Here is a 22536-nt window from a genome sequence, read left to right as displayed (position 1 = left end):
GCAAATATAAGCTGAGCTGTGAAGACTCACTACCAGGAGTGTATCTATAATGGGTGCAGGGTGTGCGGAACACACGGGCCCCCGGGTCCATGGGGGCCCACACTGCACACCCTGCGCCCATATTTAGTTATACTTACCTTTCTGCAGTCTCTCCCGAGTGCTGCTCCGCAGCGCCAGGCAAACACTGCAGAGTAGCAAAAATCATAGCGGCCATTTTCCCCGTGACTCACCCATGTGCAGAAAAGATGTCCCCGGGTATTAGGTGCGAGTGCCATTTTCCCGGAGACCCAGGCATGCGCAGTAGATTCTGGCATTAAGCCAGAATCTAATGTGCTGCCAGAGAGGAGGGGGCCCAGAGGCGGCACACGGGCCCCCCCCCTCTCTTTAAACACCCCTGCTCACTACCCCTTACTAAAGTAAGGCCGACCCTTGTGTTTTGGTTTTGGATCTGAATTAATCTTTGTGTTTTGGTTTTGCAAAAACACCCTGAAGTGTTTTAGTTTTGGATTTGGATAAAAATCGGTTAAAAATCGATAGAAATCGGTAAAAACAGCTAAAAATGTCAGAATCCAAAACCCAAAAATTTCGGCCACCATTTTCCCGGCGATTTCCTCACAACACATGTGCAAAACACTGGAAAAACGGCCATTTTCTGGCATTTGAGCAGCGCTGGGATACCCGGCACAGGACCTTCGGAGAGGTAAGTTTTACATAATATGGGTGCAGGGTGTGTGGTGTGGGCCCCCCCTGGACCTGGGGGCCCGTGTGCACCTCACACTCTGGACCCATTATAGATCCTAGGGGCCACTGCGCCTAGGATCTCTCATTGCCTATTGCTGACCAATAACAAAAGAAATCCAGCCTAAACTACCTAGGCTGGGCACACACTAGGCGACCCACCAATACGATGCCCGATGGTCCGATTATATCGGGCAGTGGGTACAAACTGCACGATCCGGTGAACGACCGGGTTGCAGTGTGTACCTCAGGCAAGACCAGAACAGGGTGCTATGTGCGGTTTTCCTGTGAGGAAAACTGTGCACTAGTGCATGCAATTGTGCCAGTATAGGTGAGGCTGCTAGTCGCTGGCACTCACTGCACATTCCTGCCCCGCAAGGAGGTTTTAAGGCAGGGGGTATGTGATGCAGCGAATGCAGTTAGTTCCTGTAAGCGCTGTGTGGAGAACTGTAAAAAGTGTTTCCCAGATGTCAAGTGAGTTCTCAAAGCCGAAAACGTCCGAGGAGCTACTTGAAAACAAAGGGTGGCCCAGCAGTTCAGATCCACTTCACTTGCTTTGAAGAGGAGGTGAAGCAAGTTATTCCCCCTGAAATGCCGTCCTCCTGCGCTGCTCCTCAATAGTCAGGAGCCCAGTCATATACATCTCATAGGAGTTCACAAAATTCGCCATTGCTACACCTGCACAGGTAACATGGAGGCAGGAGTGTTTTATATAGAGGTTGGAATAGTCTAAATGGACTTCTTGTGTGTTAATAGGGCTCGTATGCTGATTTCCATTGAACTCGACGTCGTGGAATCAGTCTATTTACTTTTGCCGGTTTGTTTATTACTTCTGTGCGAGTTTGCGACTCCTCGCAACCTATTACATCCGGAGAGTTGTATGTTTAACATGGAAAATATCTGTACACCGTGTTTGTCCGGTGCGAGAAGGTTTGATGGGAATATACTGCGATTTTGCACGTTCTCATATATTTGACAAATGCAAACTCTCACGGTAAACTTCCATTTTTAATAAACTTGAACCCTATTACATTTACCCCTAGATAGGAAGGATACTTTAATTATCTTAAATTTAATTTGTAAATCATACTTTATTTTGGCGTCATCTGGGTATACTTTACGGAACGGTGCATTTATATAAACCAATGACACTAGAAATGTGACACATGAGATAAAGGCCCCCAAGTCTCATCAGTTACTGAATACATAAGAAAAGAAAAACTATTCTCCAAAAGGGATAGCAGGCATTAATGTGAGGCACTTTTCTCATTACTTTTGCCAAACTGCAAGCTTGCAAAATACAGCGCCAATCCCCTGTGCCATCGTACAGACGCTTTTGGAGAATACAAAGTACAGTGTAATTCTTAACGCATTTTGTAATCCTAAATGACCATTAGAGAAAAAATAAAATGTTGGTCACACAATCACAGAACATTATTATTCGGCCGTCATGTGATGCCGCCATTTGGGCAGTGAACGCTGTTTAAAATCTTTGTAAAAATAGCCTGGGTGCCAGGCTTTGGAAATCATTTTACTGACAACTGAAAATTTACTGACAGACAAAAAAAATGTACACAATGTTTGGTTGTAACCGATAAGGGAATTAGTAACAGTAACAGCTAGAATAGAGAGAGAGATGATTAGGAGGTACATTATATCATTTTAGATACATTATATCATTATAGATACATTACATCTCTATATATACACATAGATTCTGTACAGTACATTCAAATTTCATTACATATTTATCCTCTGTCAGTAAATTTACTGACACTTGATGACCAGGGCTATTCAACATGCGGGGCCCCCCAGCTGCTGTGGAACTACACATTCCAGCATGCCCTGCCACAGTTTTGCTATTAGGACATGCTATAGCTGTGGCAGGGCATGCTGGGAGGTGTAGTTCCACAGCAGCTGGAGGGCCGAATGTTGAATACTCCTGGTGTAGACACTGCAGCAGGACAGTGATATTATTGCTTAAGAACAACTTATTGCAAAATATTAAAATGTTCTTTTTCCTTGTGAACCATTGTTTATCATTCAAAAACTGGGGGGGGGGGGGGGGAGTCAGTGTATTATTCACCGCTGAGCAATATAACCTCCCCGCCTTCTACACGCTAAGACAAAAGAGGCTAAAATGGCTCTTTTACTGTCACCTGTGTTTATCTAGAGGGCTGACATTTTTGGACTTTATTAATAGTTGGATAACATTTAACAGCGATTCTCAGGCCAGCTCAGCCCTCCAAATGTACACAGTTCCACATTCTTCTTATTTAGCAATTCAGTTTCCAGGCAATTAGACTCAGCCAACAGTGAGTCTGAGCTGAGTACAGTATCCCAGGCACAGATAGGGATGAGTCGCTATTAGTGATACATCATCACACAGCCACTCATCACACAGTCACTCATCATACAACCACTCATCACACAGTCACTCATCACACAGTCACTCATCACACAACCACTCATCACACAGTCACTCATCACACAGTCACTCATCACACAACCACTCATCACACAGTCACTCATCACACAGTCACTCATCACACAACCACTCATCACACAATCACTCATCACACAGTCACTCATCACACAACCACTCATCACACAGTCACTCATCACACAACCACTCATCACACAGTCACTCATCACACAACCACTCATCACACAGTCACTCATCACACAACCACTCATCACACAGTCACTCATCACAGTCACTCATCACACAGTCACTCATCACACAACCACTCATCACACAACCACTCATCACACAGTCACTCATCACACAACCACTCATCACACAGTCACTCATCACACAACCACTCATCACACAGTCACTCATCACACAGTCACTCATCACACAACCACTGAATCACACAACCACTCATCACACAGTCACTCATCACACAACCACTCATCACACAGTCAGAGGTCAGGGCAGGCCCGATACAGGCTGAGGAGTTAGCATTTGTATACTGGAATTATCACCATTGGGTCCAAGCAGTCAGGTCTGCATTTAAAGGTCCACCAGAAATAAGTACACCCTGGATTAGTATTTTAGCCCCTTAATGCATAAATACATTCTATTAGCAATGATTGAATATTGGCGGCTACTTTAATGAATTAATAATATTACTTTTTGAATCTAATTACTCCTTAGCTTGGCCCCCTAATTTATTCATTAATTTTTCTTGCCCCCCATAAGATAATTACTAAGGTTTTTCCATCCTATTCATTACTTAATGATTGTTCACATAACAAATGTACTGTGCCTCCTTATCTACTGCTTGGCCAGAGAGTTTTCTGTAATAACAAATGTACTGTGCCTCCTTATCTACTGCTTGGCCAGAGAGTTTTCTGTAATAACAAATGTACTGTGCCTCCTCATCTCCTGATTGGCCAGAGAGCTTTCTGTAATAACAAATGTACTGTGCCTCCTCATCTCCTGATTGGGAAGAGAGCTTTCTGTAATAACAAATGTACTGTGCCTCCTTATCTCCTGCTTGGCCAGAGAGTTTTCTGTAATAACAATTGTACTGTGCCTCCTTATCTCCTGCTTTGCCAGAGAGCTTTCTGTAATAACAAATGTACTGTGCCTCCTCATCTCCTGATTGTCCAGAGAGCTTTCTGTAATAACAAATGTACTGTGCCTCCTCATCTCCTGATTGGCCAGAGAGCTTTCTGTAATAACAAATGTACTGTGCCTCCTCATCTCCTGATTGGCCAGAGAGCTTTCTGTAATAACAAATGTACTGTGCCTCCTCATCTCCTGATTGGCCAGAGAGCGTTCTGTAATAACAAATGTACTGTGCCTCCTCATCTCCTGATTGGCCAGAGAGCTTACAGGCGGTTTTGCGGCAGTTTGGGAGAACCCACCGGCAGTTTGGCCATTTCTAATCGTCACACATCGAGGGTGGTTTGTAAATCACTATAAAAAGTGATTTTCAGGTCAAGATTGCCGGCAATGTGTGGTCACACAACCTGCCGTTTAGTGAGTATTCCCCAAAATCTGTTTAAGTATAGTCTTATTTTTCTTGTGAGATATCATGGAGTAGGGTCTATTATCTTTAGCCATATTACTGATATAGGGCCTTTTATCCTGTAACAAATGGTTGAGTAAGGTCTTTTTCTTATGGCACATGGTTGAGTAAAGTTTTTTTTTACTTGGACATATAATGGAGATGGGGTCTTTTATTTTGTGACAAATGATAGAGACCTTTTTCCAGTGACACATGGTTGATTAGGGGTTTTCTCTATGACACATGTTTGTGTAGATCTTTTATCCTGCTACACATGGCTGAGTAGGATATTTTATAACTTGACACATAGTTGTGCAGGGTTGATTATTTTTATTTTTACACACATGGCTGAGTAGGGGTCTTTATCCTTAGACACATGGCTGAGTAGGGGTCTTATCCTTAGACACATGGCTGAGTAGGGGTCTTATCCTTAGACACATGGCTGAGTAGGGGTCTTATCCTTAGACACATGGCTGAGTAGGGATCTTATCCTTAGACACATGGCTGAGTAGGTCTTTATCCTTAGACACATGGCTGAGTAGGGGTCTTATCCTTAGACACATGGCTGAGTAGGGATCTTATCCTTAGACACATGGCTGAGTAGGGTTCTTATCCTTAGACACATGGCTGAGTAGGGGTCTTTATCCTTAGACACATGGCTGAGTAGGGTTCTTATCCTTAGACACATGGCTGAGTAGGGGGTCTTATCCTTAGACACATAGTTGAGTAGGGGTCTTATTCTTAGACACATGGTTGAATAGGACTTTATCCTTGGACGCATGGCTGAGTAGGGGTCTTATCCACACATGGTTGAGTAGAAGTCTTATCCTTGGGCTCCTAGTTGAGTAGGGGTCTTTATCCTTAGACACATGGCTGAGTAGGGTTCTTATCCTTAGACACATGGCTGAGTAGGGGTCTTTATCCTTAGACACATGGCTGAGTAGGGATCTTATCCTTAGACACATGGCTGAGTAGGTCTTTATCCTTAGACACATGGCTGAGTAGTGGTCTTATCCTTAGACACATGGCTGAGTAGGGATCTTATCCTTAGACACATGGTTGAGTAGGGGTCTACTCCTTAGACACATGGCTGAGTAGGGGTCTTATCCTTAGACACATGGCTGAGTAGGGTTCTTATCCTTAGACACATGGCTGAGTAGGGGTCTTTATCCTTAGACACATGGCTGAGTAGGGGTCTTTATCCTTAGACACATGGCTGAGTAGGGGGTCTTATCCTTAGACACATAGTTGAGTAGGGGTCTTATTCTTAGACACATGGTTGAATAGGACTTTATCCTTGGACGCATGGTTGAGTAGGGGTCTTATCCACACATGGTTGAGTAGAAGTCTTATCCTTGGGCACCTAGTTGAGTAGGGGTCTTTATCCTTTGACACATGGCTGAGTAGGGGTCTTATCATTAGAAACATGGTTGAGTAGGGGTCTTTATCCTTAGACACATGGTTGAGTAGGGGTCTTTATCCTTAGACGCATGGTTGAGTAGGGGTCTTATCCTTGGACACATGTCTATGTGACACATGATTGTGTAGGGTCATGGATGAATAAGGCCACACTTTTACCCACAGGGCTACCTTTGACAGTGATGGTACATCAACTTGCTAGAATAAATAACATATATTACTGACTAAATCTACACCACTCCTGTCATTATGATGTGCTTTAATGAAAGGTTATTGCTTCACCATTTCATTTAAACTTTGTACCATTTATCAAAGTTGTTTGACCACCGGGTGGCACATCTTAATGCCATCCTTGGCCATTTTTCTAAGCTTATAATATTTACTTTGTGTTGATTACTTTATCACTGCAGTAAAGTAGCTTTCACTAACATTAGTCTGAAATCAAATACGTTAAGCATAAATACTTATTTCATAACTGGAGGGAAACATGGGGTAAAGTGTATAGAGAATAAAAATGTTTTGACCAGCTGGTGTGTGGTATTGGAAATCAATGCCTGATAGAGTGTAGACAACACAACTTTGCAATTTATCATTGCCTTTAAGAGAGCACTAGAAGTGCCTCTATGCAGCTTAATGTACTTAGGGGCTATTTATTGGGTTTTAAACCTGATAAATGAATTATAATTTCTTATCACTGATACTTACAACAATAAGAAACTCTGTACCACAAGAACGGAATGGGTATATAATGCCGGCTGTCGTGGTGTCTCCAGTGAAAATGCTGACAGCTGCATCCCGATGGTTGGTATGCCGTCAGGGGTTGGGTAAGTATACCTACCCTCCCCCCTTCTCCCCCTAACCCTTCCTTCTTGTAGCCTAACCTTAACCCTCCCCACCCCGCACCCTAGCCCTAACCCTCTCTGTTAGTGCCTAAAACTAAGTCTCCCCCCTTCGTGCCTAAACCTAACCCTCCCCACTTAGGGCTTCATTCAGAGCCGCTCGTAAGCGGCCGCTCGTTCGTTCCGAGCGATGTTCGCACATCTGTGCATGCGTACGGATTGTAATACGCATGCGCGAACCAGTCAGTGCGGCCGAAAATTGTGTGCTCGCTAAATAGCGAATGCCTGCTATTTTGAGTGACAGGAGGAGGCGTTTGTGGGTGGTAACAGGGGAAGGTGCTTGAAAACGGGGAGTGGAGATCAGAACGCAGGCGTACCTAAAGGTCAAAACGGGCGTTTTATGGGTGTGCATAATTAATAAAGCAGCGTCAAAGACCACGTCACTTGGTTGTTTTATAGTCAGAACTGCTCGCATGATTGCGGTAGGAAACAGCTACCACAAGAATAGCGAGCAGTTCAGACGCTGTTCGATGTACTCGATTAATCTATTAAATAGCGGACATGACGTATGATACGAGCGGCCAGGGGGCGTATTTTTCCAAATTACGACCGCATGTTTTGTTCGCTCGTTCAGACATAGAGGCGTCAACAGACCGCAAAGAGCGAACAGTTAATTTAAATAGCCACCCCCTTTATCAGAACGAGCAAGCGCAAATAGCGTCCGGCTCTGAATCAGACCCTGAGTGTCTAACCCTAACCCCCTGCCAGTGGTGTAAAAAATAGGGAGGGGGATGCGCTAAACTGCTATGGTCTGGCTAAAATGGTAGCAGCTTTGTGTGATAAGGGCACTACTAACCCTTGATAAAGTGCATATAGGAAAAAAAGGGGGGACACTAAGCGCATACCATAGCCCTATGATAATTGTACAAAATTCTGTGAAAATAAATCCAATATATAAAGGAAGAGTCGTGCTCAATCTGCAAATATATATGAAGAGTTTATTTGGAATGATAGAAATATAAAAAAATCGGTATACGACATATACACAGCATGAAACATAAAACATGTGCAAGTGGTGCACATATTGCAGTGGTAGATATCACTGAGTGATACGCTTTACGCATTTTACTCACTCTGTGTAGGGATAATAGATATGAGCCAATGCTAACTAGTCAATGGTTAATAGTCTCTAGTTGGTCCAATGCAATAATTCCGCGTGTAGTAAATGTTTACCAGCATACATAATTACTCCACATTGCAAGTTTCTTCTGCCGATTGTGTGACAGGTACACAGTGTTATAACTGCAGAGGTGCGTCAGGATTTCGAAGCCTATCTTAGGTCCCGTGTCGGACTTCCAGCGTCGGGATTCACACTGGTGACATGCCGTCTGCCGGTCTGATAACTACATCCCCACAGGAACACATTAAAAATCACATCCAGGGACTCACATCCGAGAGGAGCCCATCCCTGCAATGTGTAAAGTTACTTTATGCTGCGGGACCTACTCAACATTTTACATCTCCTCTCCAGAAGCCCAGGGAGGAGACAGAGATGGTCACTTCAGGGGGTGGGGCCGGGCTATATTTTTGCGTAATTTAGCCCAGCCCACTCCATATGGAGCTGTTATTACCAGCAATTTTCTCCCCATCTTGCCCACTTCAATAAAAAGTGTGAGGGATGCGGGAGTTTCGGACACTCTTCCTGGAAATTCGGGAGCCTCCTGCAACTTCCAGGAAAGTAGGTAAGTATGGATCTGGAGGATCCCTCTCCCGGTAAATTATGCAATATGCAGCCTATGGGCTACAATGGCTGACGCCATCTTAAGATGGCTTTAGCTAACAGGGCCAAGCTCTGCTTGGTAAATCTCACAAAATGGCAGCCCGCATAGAAACCAATGAAGGTGGCTCTGGCAATCGGAAACAGGGGAACTGCAACAGATATATCCGGTATCTGCTGCAAAGCCCCTGTAATACATTCAGGGGATACTTACATTTTGAGGATTTTCCGCAAATGAGTTCAAGAATTATATCCCTTAGTGCGCGTCATGTACTTACAGATCAATAAAACCGCGGAGACCAGGCTATTAGAGTCTGATTCAGACCTGGTCAGAGTCGATTCTTTCGCAAATGACCAATGATTTGTTTTCTGCGCATGTGCCGAAGCCACACTGAGTATGCGCTGCGATTGGTGCTGCGGCTCCGGTCGCAGTGTTGTGTTAGCCGCAGTCTAATTGACAGGCTGCAGGCATTTGTCGGCAGAGACAGGGAGCGGATTTGAAAACGGAGGCGTATCACCTCCGTTTTTGGGGCATGGAGCGTCTTCCGATGCGGATTCACTGGACTGGACAGCTTTAGTTGCGTTGGACATTCAACCTACGGTTTGCTTAGATGTCCGATGGCCTGCGCAATGGTCGTGATGTGGATCTGATTCTGAGTCTATGGACACAGGCAATGGATCTAATAAGCCAGCAGTGGGCGCCTTTTTACCACAGACAGTTACTGCAGTATTAGCATAAATTCTCAGATCCACTGCCACCGAAGACGCAGCAGCGATCTAGACTGCTTCCATGCTGAATCATGCCCTTAAACACATATGTGTGTGTGTGTGTATGTATGTGTTTATATATATATATATATATATATATATATATATGAGTGTGTGTATGTATATACATATATATATATATATAGATATATATATATGTGTGTGTGTATATATGTATATTATGTCTGTGTATGAGTATGTATATATATATATATATATATCCAGTAAAACCCGGCACTCACTCGTCCATGTAAGTAACTGGGCTCCGGTGCCCTCCTAGGGGGTATTGCTCCCCCACAAATGATCCACAATTCACAGAGGCGGCACTCAGAGACTTCGGGATCAAGTGAAAAAAAGACCCACTGCGGGTAACTTTTACTTTGACATACAGGTCATATACTGTAGGTCAACGTTTCGGGGATGTTTCTGTATCAAGACAACATTGGATTGTGGTATATATATATATATATATATATACAGTCAGGTGCATAAATATTGGGACATTGACAGAATTTTCATATTTTGGCCTCTATTCACCACCACAATGGCTTTGAAATGAAACAAACAAGATGTGCTTTAACTGCAGACTTTCAGATTTAATCTGAGGGTAATTACATCCAAATCAGGTGAACGGTGTAGGAATTACAACGGTTTCTATATGTCCCTCACACTTTTTAAGGGGCCAAAAGTAATGGGACTATCAACTTAAAAGCTATTTCATGGACAGATGTGGGCTATTCCCTCGTTATTTCATTATCAATTAAGCAGGTAAAAGGTCTGGAGTTGATTCTAGGTGTGACATTTGCATTTGGAATCAGTTGCTGTCGACTCTCAATATGAGATCCAAAGAGCTGTCACTATCAGTGAAGCAAGCCATCGTTAGGCTGAAAAATCAAAACAAACCCATCAGAGAGATAGCAAAAACATTAGGTGTGGCCAAATCAATTGTTTGGAACATTCTTAAAAAGAAAGAACGCACCAGAGAGCTCAGCAACACCAAAAGACCCGGAAGACCACGGAAAACAACTGTGGTGGATGACAGAAGAATTATTTCCCTGGTGAAGAAAAACCCCTTCACAACAGTTGGCCAAATCAAGAAACTCTTCAGGTCAAAGTCAACAATCAAGAGAAGAATTCACAAGAGTGAATATAGAGGGTTCACCACAAGATGTAAACCATTGGTGAGCCTCAAAAACAGGAAGACCAGATTAGAGTTTGCCAAACAACATCTAAAAAAGCCATTACAGTTCTGGAACAACATCCTATGGACAGATGAGACAAAGATCAACTTGTACCAGAGAGATGGGAAGAGAAGAGTATGGCGAAGGAAAGGAACTGCTCATGATCCCAAACATACCACCTCATCAGTGAAGCATGGTGGTGGTAGTGTCATGGCGTGGGCATGTATGGCTGCCAATGGAACTGGTTCCCTTGTATTTATTGATGATGTGACTGCTGACAAAAGCAGCAGAATGAATTCAGAAGTGCTTCGGGCAATATTATATGCTCCTATTCAGTTAAATGCTTCAGAACCCATTGGACGGCGCTTCACAGTGCAGATGGACAATGACCCGAAGCATACTGCAAAAGCAATCAAAGAGTTTTTTAAGGCTAAAAAGTGGAATGTTATGCAATGGCCAAGTCAATCCCCTGACCTGAATCCGATTGAGCATGCATTTCACTTGATGAAGACAAAACTGAAGGGAAAATGCCCCAAGAACAAGCAGGAACTGAAGACATTTGCAGTAGAGGCCTGGCAGAGCATCACCAGGGATGAAACTCAGCGTCTGGTGATGTCTATGCGTTCCAGACTTCAGGCTGTAATTGCCTGCAAAGGATTTGCAACAAAGTATTAAAAAGTGAAAGTTAGATTTAGGATTGTTTAGTTTATCCCATTACTTTGGGCCCCTTAAAAAGTGGGAGGCACATATAGAAACCGTTGTAATTCCTACACCGTTCACTTGATTTGGATGTAATTACCCTCAAATTAAATCTGAAAGTCTGCAGTTAAATCACATCTTGTTTGTTTCATTTCAATAAAGTCCAAAATATGAAAATTCTGTCAATGTCCCAATATTTATGCACCTGACTGTATATATATATATAATGACCCATAGAAGAAATGTAGAAGTTTTTGTAGGGAAAATCAGGAGAAGGGGAAATCTAGTATCAAGAGATTCCTTAATTTTGATGAACCACTAGAGTTCTGCTCGTCACTCACGCAGAATGCCACCTACCGTTCACTGCGCATGTCCAAACTGAAACAGAGCATGCGCAGTTGTTATTTTTTTATCGGAACATGAAAAAATAATTTATGCAGTTGTTTTCCCAATATCTAATTCGAAAACTAAAATGCGAAAATTATCACAATTCACTTTTCCATCTTTGGTGAAAATACATGATACATATGATGATAAAAAAAGCAAAAATATGGCGATAAATACACTGGCGAAAAGAAACAGGATCTTTTCACATTTTTTGACACATATCCCCCATAGTGCCCTAAGTTCACCAATAAATGTCACAGCAGACAGGTAATATTAAAGGGTAGACAATGATGCAGCAAAGCAGTAATGTTAGAGAGATATATAAGTGCTGGTATTGGCTGCACCATCATCATGTCTGAGGATGAGCCTATAGAAATGCTTGCATGTACCCTGTCAGCCTGTACATGCTGACACCAGCGCCAAAGTTTCACGTGTGCAGGATCGGCCCATGTGTGCCTAGGATTAGTGGGAAGCACCAGTAACAGTGCTGACTGGGACTGTACATGGTAATACTGAGCAAGTAATGGGGAGATTTACCTTTAACACCAGTGATTTTAGCTGCAAACCTGGAACTGGCAATTTTTTCTGCTTTCTCCAATAAAGCTAAAAATGTCACAATTCCGTCCTGTTCTTCCATCGCCAGACGCTCGTCATCCGTCTCTCCTGTGTCTTCTACAGAACAATAATAATAGTGATTAAATCTGTAAATGCATTGTAATCTATCTATCTATCTATCTATCTATCTATCTATCTCATATCTATCTATCTATCTATCTCATATCTATCTATCTATCTATCTATCTATTTATGTAATATATTTCTGTCTGTCTGTCTGTCTATCTACATTATATTTATCATCTATCTATCTATCTATCTATCTATCTATCTATCTATCTATCTATCTATCTATCTATCTCATATCTATCTATCTATCTATCTATCTCATATATTTCTATCTATCTATCTATCTATCTATCTCATATCTATCTATCTATCTATCTATCTATCTATCTCATATATTTCTATCTATCTATCTATCTCATATCTATCCCTCTAACTATCTATCTATCTAACTCATATCTATCTATCTATCTATCTATCTATCTATCTCATATCTATCCCTCTATCTAACTATCTATCTATCTATCTCATATCTATCTATTTATCTATCTATCTATTTATCTAACTCATATATATTTCATCTATCTATTTATCTATCTATCTCATATATTTCTATTCTCATATATATTTAATCTATCTATCTCATATATTTCTATCTATCTATCTATCTATCTATCTAATATCATATATATCATCTATCTATCATCTATCTTTTTATCTATCTCATATCTGTCATATATCTATATCATATCATATCTATCTATCTATTTCATATCTATCTATTTATCTATCTATTTATCTATCTCATATCTATCTATCTATCTATCTATCTATCTCATATCTATCCATCCATCTATCTCATATCTATCTATTTTTCTATCTATCTATCCATCTATCTATCTATCTATCTATCTCATATCTATCTATCTATCTATCTATCTATCTCATATCTATATATTTATCTATCTTTCTATCTATCTATTTATCTAACTCATATATATTTCATCTATCTATTTATCTATCTATCTCATATATTTCTATCTATTTATCTATTTATCTATCTATCTATCTATCTCATATCTATCTATCTATCTATCTATCTATCTATCTATCTCATATATTTCTATCTATCTATCTCATATATTTCTATCTATCTATCTCATATATTTCTATCTATCTATCTATCTATCTATCTGTCTATCTATCTATCTATCTATCTATCTATCTATCTATCTATCTATCTATCTATCTACATCATATTTATCATCTATCTATCTATCTATCTATCTCATATCTATCTATATATCTCATATCTATCCCTCTATCTAACTATCTATCTATCTATCTATCTATCTCATATCTATCTATTTATCTATCTATCTATTTATCTAACTCATATATATTTCATCTATCTATTTATCTATCTATCTCATATATTTCTATCTATCTATCTATCTCATATCTATCCCTCTAACTATCTATCTATCTAACTCATATCTATCTATCTATCTATCTATCTATCTATCTCATATCTATCCCTCTATCTAACTATCTATCTATCTATCTCATATTTATCTATCTATCTATTTATCTAACTCATATATATTTCATCTATCTATTTATCTATCTATCTCATATATTTCTATTCTCATATATATTTAATCTATCTATCTCATATATTTCTATCTATCTATCTATCTATCTATCTAATATCATATATATCATCTATCTATCATCTATCTTTTTATCTATCTCATATCTGTCATATATCTATATCATATCATATCTATCTATCTATTTCATATCTATCTATTTATCTATCTATTTATCTATCTCATATCTATCTATCTATCTATCTATCTATCTATCTATCTCATATCTATCCATCCATCTATCTCATATCTATCTATTTTTCTATCTATCTATCCATCTATCTATCTATCTATCTATCTCATATCTATCTATCTATCTATCTATCTATCTATCTATCTATCTCATATCTATATATTTATCTATCTTTCTATCTATCTATTTATCTAACTCATATATATTTCATCTATCTATTTATCTATCTATCTCATATATTTCTATCTATTTATCTATTTATCTATCTATCTATCTATCTATCTCATATCTATCTATCTATCTATCTATCTATCTCATATATTTCTATCTATCTATCTCATATATTTCTATCTATCTATCTCATATATTTCTATCTATCTATCTATCTATCTATCTATCTATCTATCTGTCTGTCTATCTATCTATCTATCTACATCATATTTATCATCTATCTATCTATCTATCTCATATCTATCTATATATCTCATATCTATCCCTCTATCTAACTATCTATCTATCTATCTATCTCATATCTATCTATTTATCTATCTATCTATTTATCTAACTCATATATATTTCATCTATCTATTTATCTATCTATCTCATATATTTCTATCCTCATATATATTTCATCTATCTATCTCATATATTTCTATCTATCTATCTATCTATCTATCTATCTATCTATCTATCTATCTATCTAATATCATATATATCATCTATCTATCATCTTTTTATCTATCTCATATCTGTCATATATCTATATCATATCTATCTATCTATCTATCTATCTATCTATCTATCTATCTATCTCATATCTATCTATCTCATATCTATCTATCCATTTATCTAACTCATATATATTTCATCTATCTATTTATCTATCTATCTCATATATTTCTATCTATCTATCTATCTATCTCATATCTATCTATCTATCTATTTATCTATCTATCTATCTATCTCATATCTATCTATCTATCTCATATCTATCTATCTATCTATCTATCTCATATCTATCTATCCTATCTATCTATCTATCTATCTATCTATCTATCTATCTATCTATCTCATATATTTCTATCTATCTATCTCATATCTATCTATCTCATATCTATCTATCTATCTATCTCATATCTATCTATCTATCTATCTATCTATCTATCTATCTATCTATGCCATATATTTCTGTCTGTCTGTCTGTCTGTCTGTCTATCTACATTATATTTATCATCTATCTATCTATCTATCTATCTCATATCTATCTATATATCTCATATCTATCCCTCTATCTAACTATCTATCTATCTATCTATCTATCTCATATCTATCTATTTATCTATCTATCTATTTATCTAACTCATATATATTTCATCTATCTATTTATCTATCTATCTCAAATATTTCTATCCTCATATATATTTCATCTATCTATCTCATATATTTCTATCTATCTATCTATCTATCTATCTAATATCATATATATCATCTATCTATCATCTTTTTATCTATCTCATATCTGTCATATATCTATATCATATCTATCTATCTATCTATCTATCTATCTCATATCTATCTATCCATTTATCTAACTCATATATATTTCATCTATCTATTTATCTATCTATCTCATATATTTCTATCTATCTATCTATCTCATATCTATCTATCTATCTATCTATCTCATATCTATCTATCTCATATCTATCTATCTATCTATCTATCTATCTATCTATCTATCTATCTATCTATCTAATATATTTATATCTATCTATCTATCTATCTCATATCTATCTATCTATCTATCTATCTATCTATCTATGCCATATATTTCTGTCTGTCTGTCTGTCTATCTACATTATATTTATCATCTATCTATCTATCTATCTATCTATCTATCTATCTATCTCATATCTATCTATCTATCTCATATATTTCTATCTATCTATCTATCTATCTATCTATCTATCTATCTATCTATCTATCTATCTCATATATTTCTGTCTGTCTATTTGTCTATCTACATTATATTTATCATCTATCTATCTATCTATCTATCTATCTATCTATCTATCTATCCATCTATCTCATATGTATGTATGTATGTATGTATGTATGTATGTATGTATGTATGTATGTATCTATCTGTCTATCTATATTATATCTATTTATCTATTTATTTATTTTATTCAGTCATCATCAGCATCGTATAGACTGTAAGCTCCTATGAGCATTGCTGTCTATCTTTATTTCCTCTATATAATTATGCTAGCTACTCTCTGTAGTTAGGTATATATGTGTATGTATATGCTGTCTCTATTAGTCTGCAGTGTGCTGATGTCAGTACTATCCCCTGGTACTGTGCTACAGAAGAACCCTTGTGGCACCTTATAAATAAAAGATAATAATAGTAATAAACCATAATAACAACATTTTGGTATATAGAGAAGACGGGTTGAGTCTCCCTTGTTATTTGGATATTGATCTCTGTGGTGCCACCTGAGTAATGAGTGTCCAGCCAGGTATACAGTGTGAGTCTCACGCAGCGCCGAATGTCGCCGCGTACCAATGTTTCGCCTACTGCGCCTGCGTCCCGTACTGCCCTCAATCTGCCATTCAGAGCCAGAAGCGTCTCAGACATTTCTCTACGGCCGATAATTGGGCGATTCTGGGCGGCAATACTGCGAACGCACCCAAGAGAACTGTTTTTTTTTGTGGGGGGGGGTGTTGTGGGTGTGTAACAAGAGTTACCCACTGGTCTTAGTGGTGCCCAAGCACTGCGGGCACCAAATTCAGTCGCATTTCCTGCACCTAGCAGACGATTATAATGGAGACTACTGCTTTAGCAGACTGAGGATTGGGGCAGTGCTATATCATCTAAACTAAAAGATATAAAGAAAACTTTAAATAACTGTACGACCGCCTATATGGCAGCATGCCGCAAACATGTTAGAACTACTATACATACACAGTGCTCCTGCCCACGCCCCACACGTACCTTCTCTAAGTTGCAGAGTGTCCGGCCCCAGCGGAGAACACTTCACCAGTCGGTTTGTTGAGATCAGAGCTGTAGTAATTAGAGTAAGAATTACTAATGTGTCCATCCCTATTCCCGGGTACAGTTCCTATAGGTTAGCACGGAGCGCCCTAAGATAAGGCTTGTCAGGTGGGTTCTGGCTGTAGGTGAGCAGCAGACCCCTCTTATAGACCTTCGTCTCTCCCCCATGACTGAGACCCCAATCAAATTCCACTTTACTCACTCACATCTCTGACATTTGGCGACCAGTCCCCGGCTATTTTGTCCGGTTTGCATTGTGTCTGCCTGGTAATAGGATTGCCAACGTCAGAAGTCTATTCTCTGCCTGTGCAAACACATTAAATGTGTGTTATCACTGCTTGAACAGAGTCCCCCAGATGTGTGCACAAACTTTGCAGAGGATTTTCCGATTCAGCTCTATCTGTGTTCCACAAAATATCTGAAGATCCCCATTGTCTGGGGGCCGCATGTTAATAAGGGTCTAACTACAAGGGACATTACAGGCATGCCCATGACGTAGGCTGTTGGCATAGTAAAAGGGCAAACATCGGGTATTTGATAAATGAAGCCTGCGCTAATTCAGCAGATTTCACTTACAGCAAAACATCCCGATTCATAGGCAGGGTTCGCCTTATGCACAGAGTGATTTGGGTATGGTGAAATTGGGTATGAGGAATTACTCTCGGCCTAAAATCGAATGTGCATTTTAATACCATATATTGTAGGTATGGTGGTTGTTTCTGAGTGGCACGCATTGCTGATGTCGGGCGCAACGTTTTCTTTTTTACGCATGGGTTTAAGTCGCACTACACATGTGTCCAGATAGCGGGCACATAGAGCCGGAGTTGCGATTGAGGAGCATGGGAGTCGCTCGGTCTCCAAAATGTCTTGGAAAATGTTTTGCCCGTTCCTGGGCACTGGGATCCGTCTTATGGGGGTGTTATGGGAGTGTCGCTGTTTGCAGGTGCGTACAGAGGCCCTGATTCAGAGCCGGATGCTCTTTGTGAGCACTCGCTCTGAATCTGGGCAGCCTGTTTTTTATTTTTGGCCGGCCACCAGACCACTAGCTAAGCTGCTTGCGATGAGACCCTTGTGGTAGGGTCTCGTTCCCGCAAGCCCCAGTGAGCTTCCTGCTCTAATAGTGCAGGAAGCTCACTACTGACATCACTTGTGCCTGACGAGAAATGTAATATTATAATGCTGTAATAATGCACAAGAGGTAATAGTGTCTTGACTGTGCTATTCATATATATGAATGTCGCATTTTCAATATAAAATCTAAACTAAAAATTAAACTTTTTCATATGACAAAATATCTGTGGTTTCTATGCACACCCTGGTTGGCATAAGTGACCTGTTTGCCAACCAGCCTCTGCCCTGGAAGCCCCCCTCCCGGGGGTCATGTTGTGTTAGTGGTTTGTTAGTTAGCATACAGTGAAGACACACTTACCACAGCTCCAGTGTCCTGTCATTCATACATGGATTCATGTGATCTACACGGTGTCAGATGAGTGGCAGTGATGGCTCCGGGTCTCGGCCGCAGTGATCCGCTGTCTTTTGATGATATCGTTGCGGATGCATGTGTCACGCTTGGGCACTAGGAATAACTCGGTTGAGGTCGAGAACCGGGGGGCTTAGGATAACCTGTGAGGTAAATGACATGGAAGACAATGACTAAGGGGCATATGTATCAAAACTTGATGTGAGATAAAATTGTGAGATATATATCACCAACCAATCAGCTCCTAACTATCATTTTTTAAACACAGCCTGCAAAATATAAGTTAGAAGCTGATTGGTTGGTGATATATATCTCACAAATTTATCTCACATCAAGCTTTGATACATATGCCCCTTAGTCCTCTAATTGCGGCCAAACCCAGGTTTGGCTAGACCTGCCCAGAGGCACGGAGTCTAACTCACTTGGTGGTTTTCTCCAGTGACCCCTCCAATCGGGATTTGGGTTTCGCTGCACCAAGTGAGCAGGTTGCGGCCCTCTGGACAGGAACCTGGGAGTAACAGAAGACCAAAACAAATAAGAAGTACTAGAAACACTGGGAAAGGATAATCCAGATAAAGAGTTGCACAGGGAAGCACTGGGAGGAACCTCGGAGCTGTACTTAGAACACATTGGAGCTCTTGACATAAACTTGTAAAGGTTCAATTACACAGGAGTGATAGTACTGGAGATGTAGGTATAAACTTGTACTGACATCGGTGTAATGAGAACACAACGATGCACTGAGGACGTACAGGAGATACAATGATGAACTTGTACAGAAATCTGGGTAATTAGTATACAGAGATCCACTGAGGACGTACTGAGAATGCAATGGTGAGTTTGTACTGAGAGCCAAGTCATTAGTACACAGAGATTCACTTGAGACGCACAGAAGGTGTAGGCATAAACTTGTACTAACGTCTGGGTAATGAGTACACAAAGATGCTACTTAAGACACACGGGGAGTGCAACGGACTTGTACTGAGACACGGGAACTAAGTACACAAAGATGCTGCTAAAGACACACGGGGAATGCAACGGACTTGTACTGAAACACGGGAACTAAGGGCCTGATTCAGACCCGGACGCTATGCTGTGCTCGCTCGCTTTGAGCAATTTTTAACAATCTGCGCATGCGTATGAGTCACAATGCGCGTGCGCGAACCAGTCATTGCGATGGGAAAGTGCTCGCCCGTAGCCCGCAGACGGGCCGCTATTTTGAGTGACAGATAGTGCCGTTTGTGGGTGGTAACAGGGGAAGGTGCTTGTAAACGGGGGTGTGGATGTGCGAACGCAGGCGTGCCCGACCGTCAGAACGGCGTTTAATGGGTGTACATAATTAGCAAAGTAGCGTCATTACACATGTAACTGGGTTGTATTTTAGCCTGAACTGCTCGCAATGTTGTGGTGGGAAAAAGCTACCACAAGCGCTGCGAGCAGCTCCGATGGCTCTCGATGTTCCCGATTAATCCTACAACTGCCGGAGATGACGTGTGTTGCGAGTGGCAAAGGGCCGTCTTTATACAGGTGCGAGCGCATAGTGCGGCCGCTCGCTATTACTTAGTGGGTGGCTTTTTACGCGACGCAGTGCGATCACATGATTTAAATAGCCGGCTCCTTTTAGCCAGCGAGCGGACACAAATAGCGTCCGGGTCTGAATCAGGCCCTAAGTACACAAAGATGCTACTAAAGACACACGGGGAGTGCAAATGGACTTGTACTGAAACAGGAACTAAGGGCCTGATTCAGAGCCGCTCGTAAGCAGCCGCTCGTTTGTTCTGACCGATGTTCGCACATCTGCGCATGCGTACGGATTGTAATACACATGCGCAAACCAGTCAGTGTGGCCAAAAATCGTTTGTTCCCGATATAGCGAATGCCTGCTACTTTGAGTGACAGGAGGAGGCGTATGTGGGTGGTAACAGGGGAAGGTGCTTGAAAACGGGGAGTGGAATTCTGAACGCAGGCGTGCTTAAAGGTCAAAACGGGCGTTTTAAGGGAGTGCATAATTAATCCAGCAGCGTCATTGACCACGTCACTTGGTTTTTTTTAACTCAGAACTGCTCGCAAAATAGCGGTTGAAAAAACCAACCACAAGAATAGCGAGCAGTTCATACGCTGTACGATGTACTCGATTAATCTAATAAATAGCGGACATGACGTATGGTGCGAGCGGCAAGGGGACGTATTTTTCAAAATTACAACCGCAAGTTTTGCTCGCTCGTTCAGACTTAGAGGCGTGAACAGACCGCAAAGTGTGAACAGTTCATTTGAATAGCCACCCCTTTTTATAAAACAAATGACCGCAAATAGCGAGCGGCTCTGAATCAGGCCCTACACAAAGATGCGACTTGAGACACACAGGGAGTGCAAATGGACTTGCACTGAAACACAGGTAGTGAGTACACGGAGGTCGCAGAAAACAACAGGAAGCCAGGAACACTGAGGGAAGTACTACAGTCACTGGAATACGAGAAGGATGTCACAAGGAAACAGTAGCATTCTGTCTTTACAGCAAAGTTGATCAGGCAACTTCCTGTTGCAGGAGTCAGACCTAAATACCCCTAGGCAGTTGGTCATTGGATCATGAGATCAGCTGACAGACCGCAGGACTGCCATTGGAGGAGACTGATCAGGTGAGATGAACTGACATGGCTGCGCCCATGCCCACTACCACGGGAAACAGGACGCAAGCATGGAAGCCCTAGCAGGCCCCGGGGAGAATACTCAGCCATAACTCATCACCACAACTGCCATCTGAGCCTAAAGACACCAGTTCAGCGGCGGGTAAAGACCGATCCCAGGCCGCATCTGACAGCATGGATGAAGCTCCGCAAGGAGTGGTGCATTTAGTGCTGCACTAGCTGGCTGAAAAGTTTACAAAAAAGGCTTACACCCTCCTGAGAAGGGTGAAATAAAGTTTACTGTTATATCGAAAGGCCTCATGCAGCAGTCAAATCCAAATTCCCAGATTGACTGCTGTCACACAACGGGGTTCAGAGGTGGATGCAATGGCAATGTTTTTGCACAGTTGAGCGATTATTTGCTACTGCACATGTGCAAACAGTTCTGGAAACCCCTACAGCGCATGCGTCACCCTGAGGCTCTGGAGGCTGTTCCGTACGGAGTCGCAGGCACTAGAAACTGCTAGGCAATACCATGGTCATTCCAGGGTGTTGACTGGGAGGTGGCCCGAAGTGAATGCAAAAAAAGGACATCTAATGGGCGTTTTATGGGAATAACCCGGGTGTGTCAGAAACGCAGCCATGTTCAATGGAATCGTAAATGCACTGATGGTGGAGTTTCACTGTCCATGGGCATTTAGAGTTCCATCGCAGGGCCTGCAAACTCCAGCGCACGCTAGTGCACAAAGTCGCGGTGGCACTAACGTCGACATCTGTATCAGGGACAGTGAGTGCATTTGGTGGTCAGGTGATCCAGACCATAGATCTGGCCACCATTAATGCTAGCAGCTGTCCGCTGAAGTCTCACAGTGTGGTCTGTAATGTCAGGCCGCTCCTGGGTCTGCCGGACATTATTAGGTTAGGTTTAATAACGCTGGGGGCTGACATACATGGTAAACAACTAGATGTCCCAAACATAAGAGACTTTGCTGGCCTCTCTGATAATACTACCATCGGGAAGCTGCGGGTCACCTATCACATGAATGACTCCTGCAGTTTGTGTTCCCAGGCAGATACC

The 22536-nt window shown here is 41.0% G+C and overlaps 1 protein-coding gene across 1 annotated transcript in view; it reads right to left on the bottom strand.

Annotated features, from left to right (window-relative positions):
* Positions 1–17451, bottom strand: part of LOC148509433 (uncharacterized) — a 50357-nt gene extending 32906 nt beyond the window's left edge. Inside the window, exons 1-2 of the mRNA XM_088443134.1 lie at positions 17295–17451; positions 12368–12502 (exon numbers count right to left, since the gene is read on the bottom strand). Coding sequence (XP_088299260.1) covers positions 12368–12502; positions 17295–17400 — 241 coding nt within the window. The 5' untranslated portion in view covers positions 17401–17451. The remainder of the gene's footprint in view (positions 1–12367; positions 12503–17294) is intronic.
* Positions 17452–22536: the final 5085 nt, after the last annotated feature.

The sequence above is a fragment of the Taudactylus pleione genome, unplaced genomic scaffold (assembly GCF_031769625.1).
Source record: "Taudactylus pleione unplaced genomic scaffold, aTauple2 ptg000327l, whole genome shotgun sequence".
NCBI lineage: Eukaryota > Metazoa > Chordata > Amphibia > Anura > Myobatrachidae > Taudactylus > Taudactylus pleione.
Note: the sequence above shows the minus strand (reverse complement) of the source record. Positions and strands in the feature narration are given on the sequence as shown.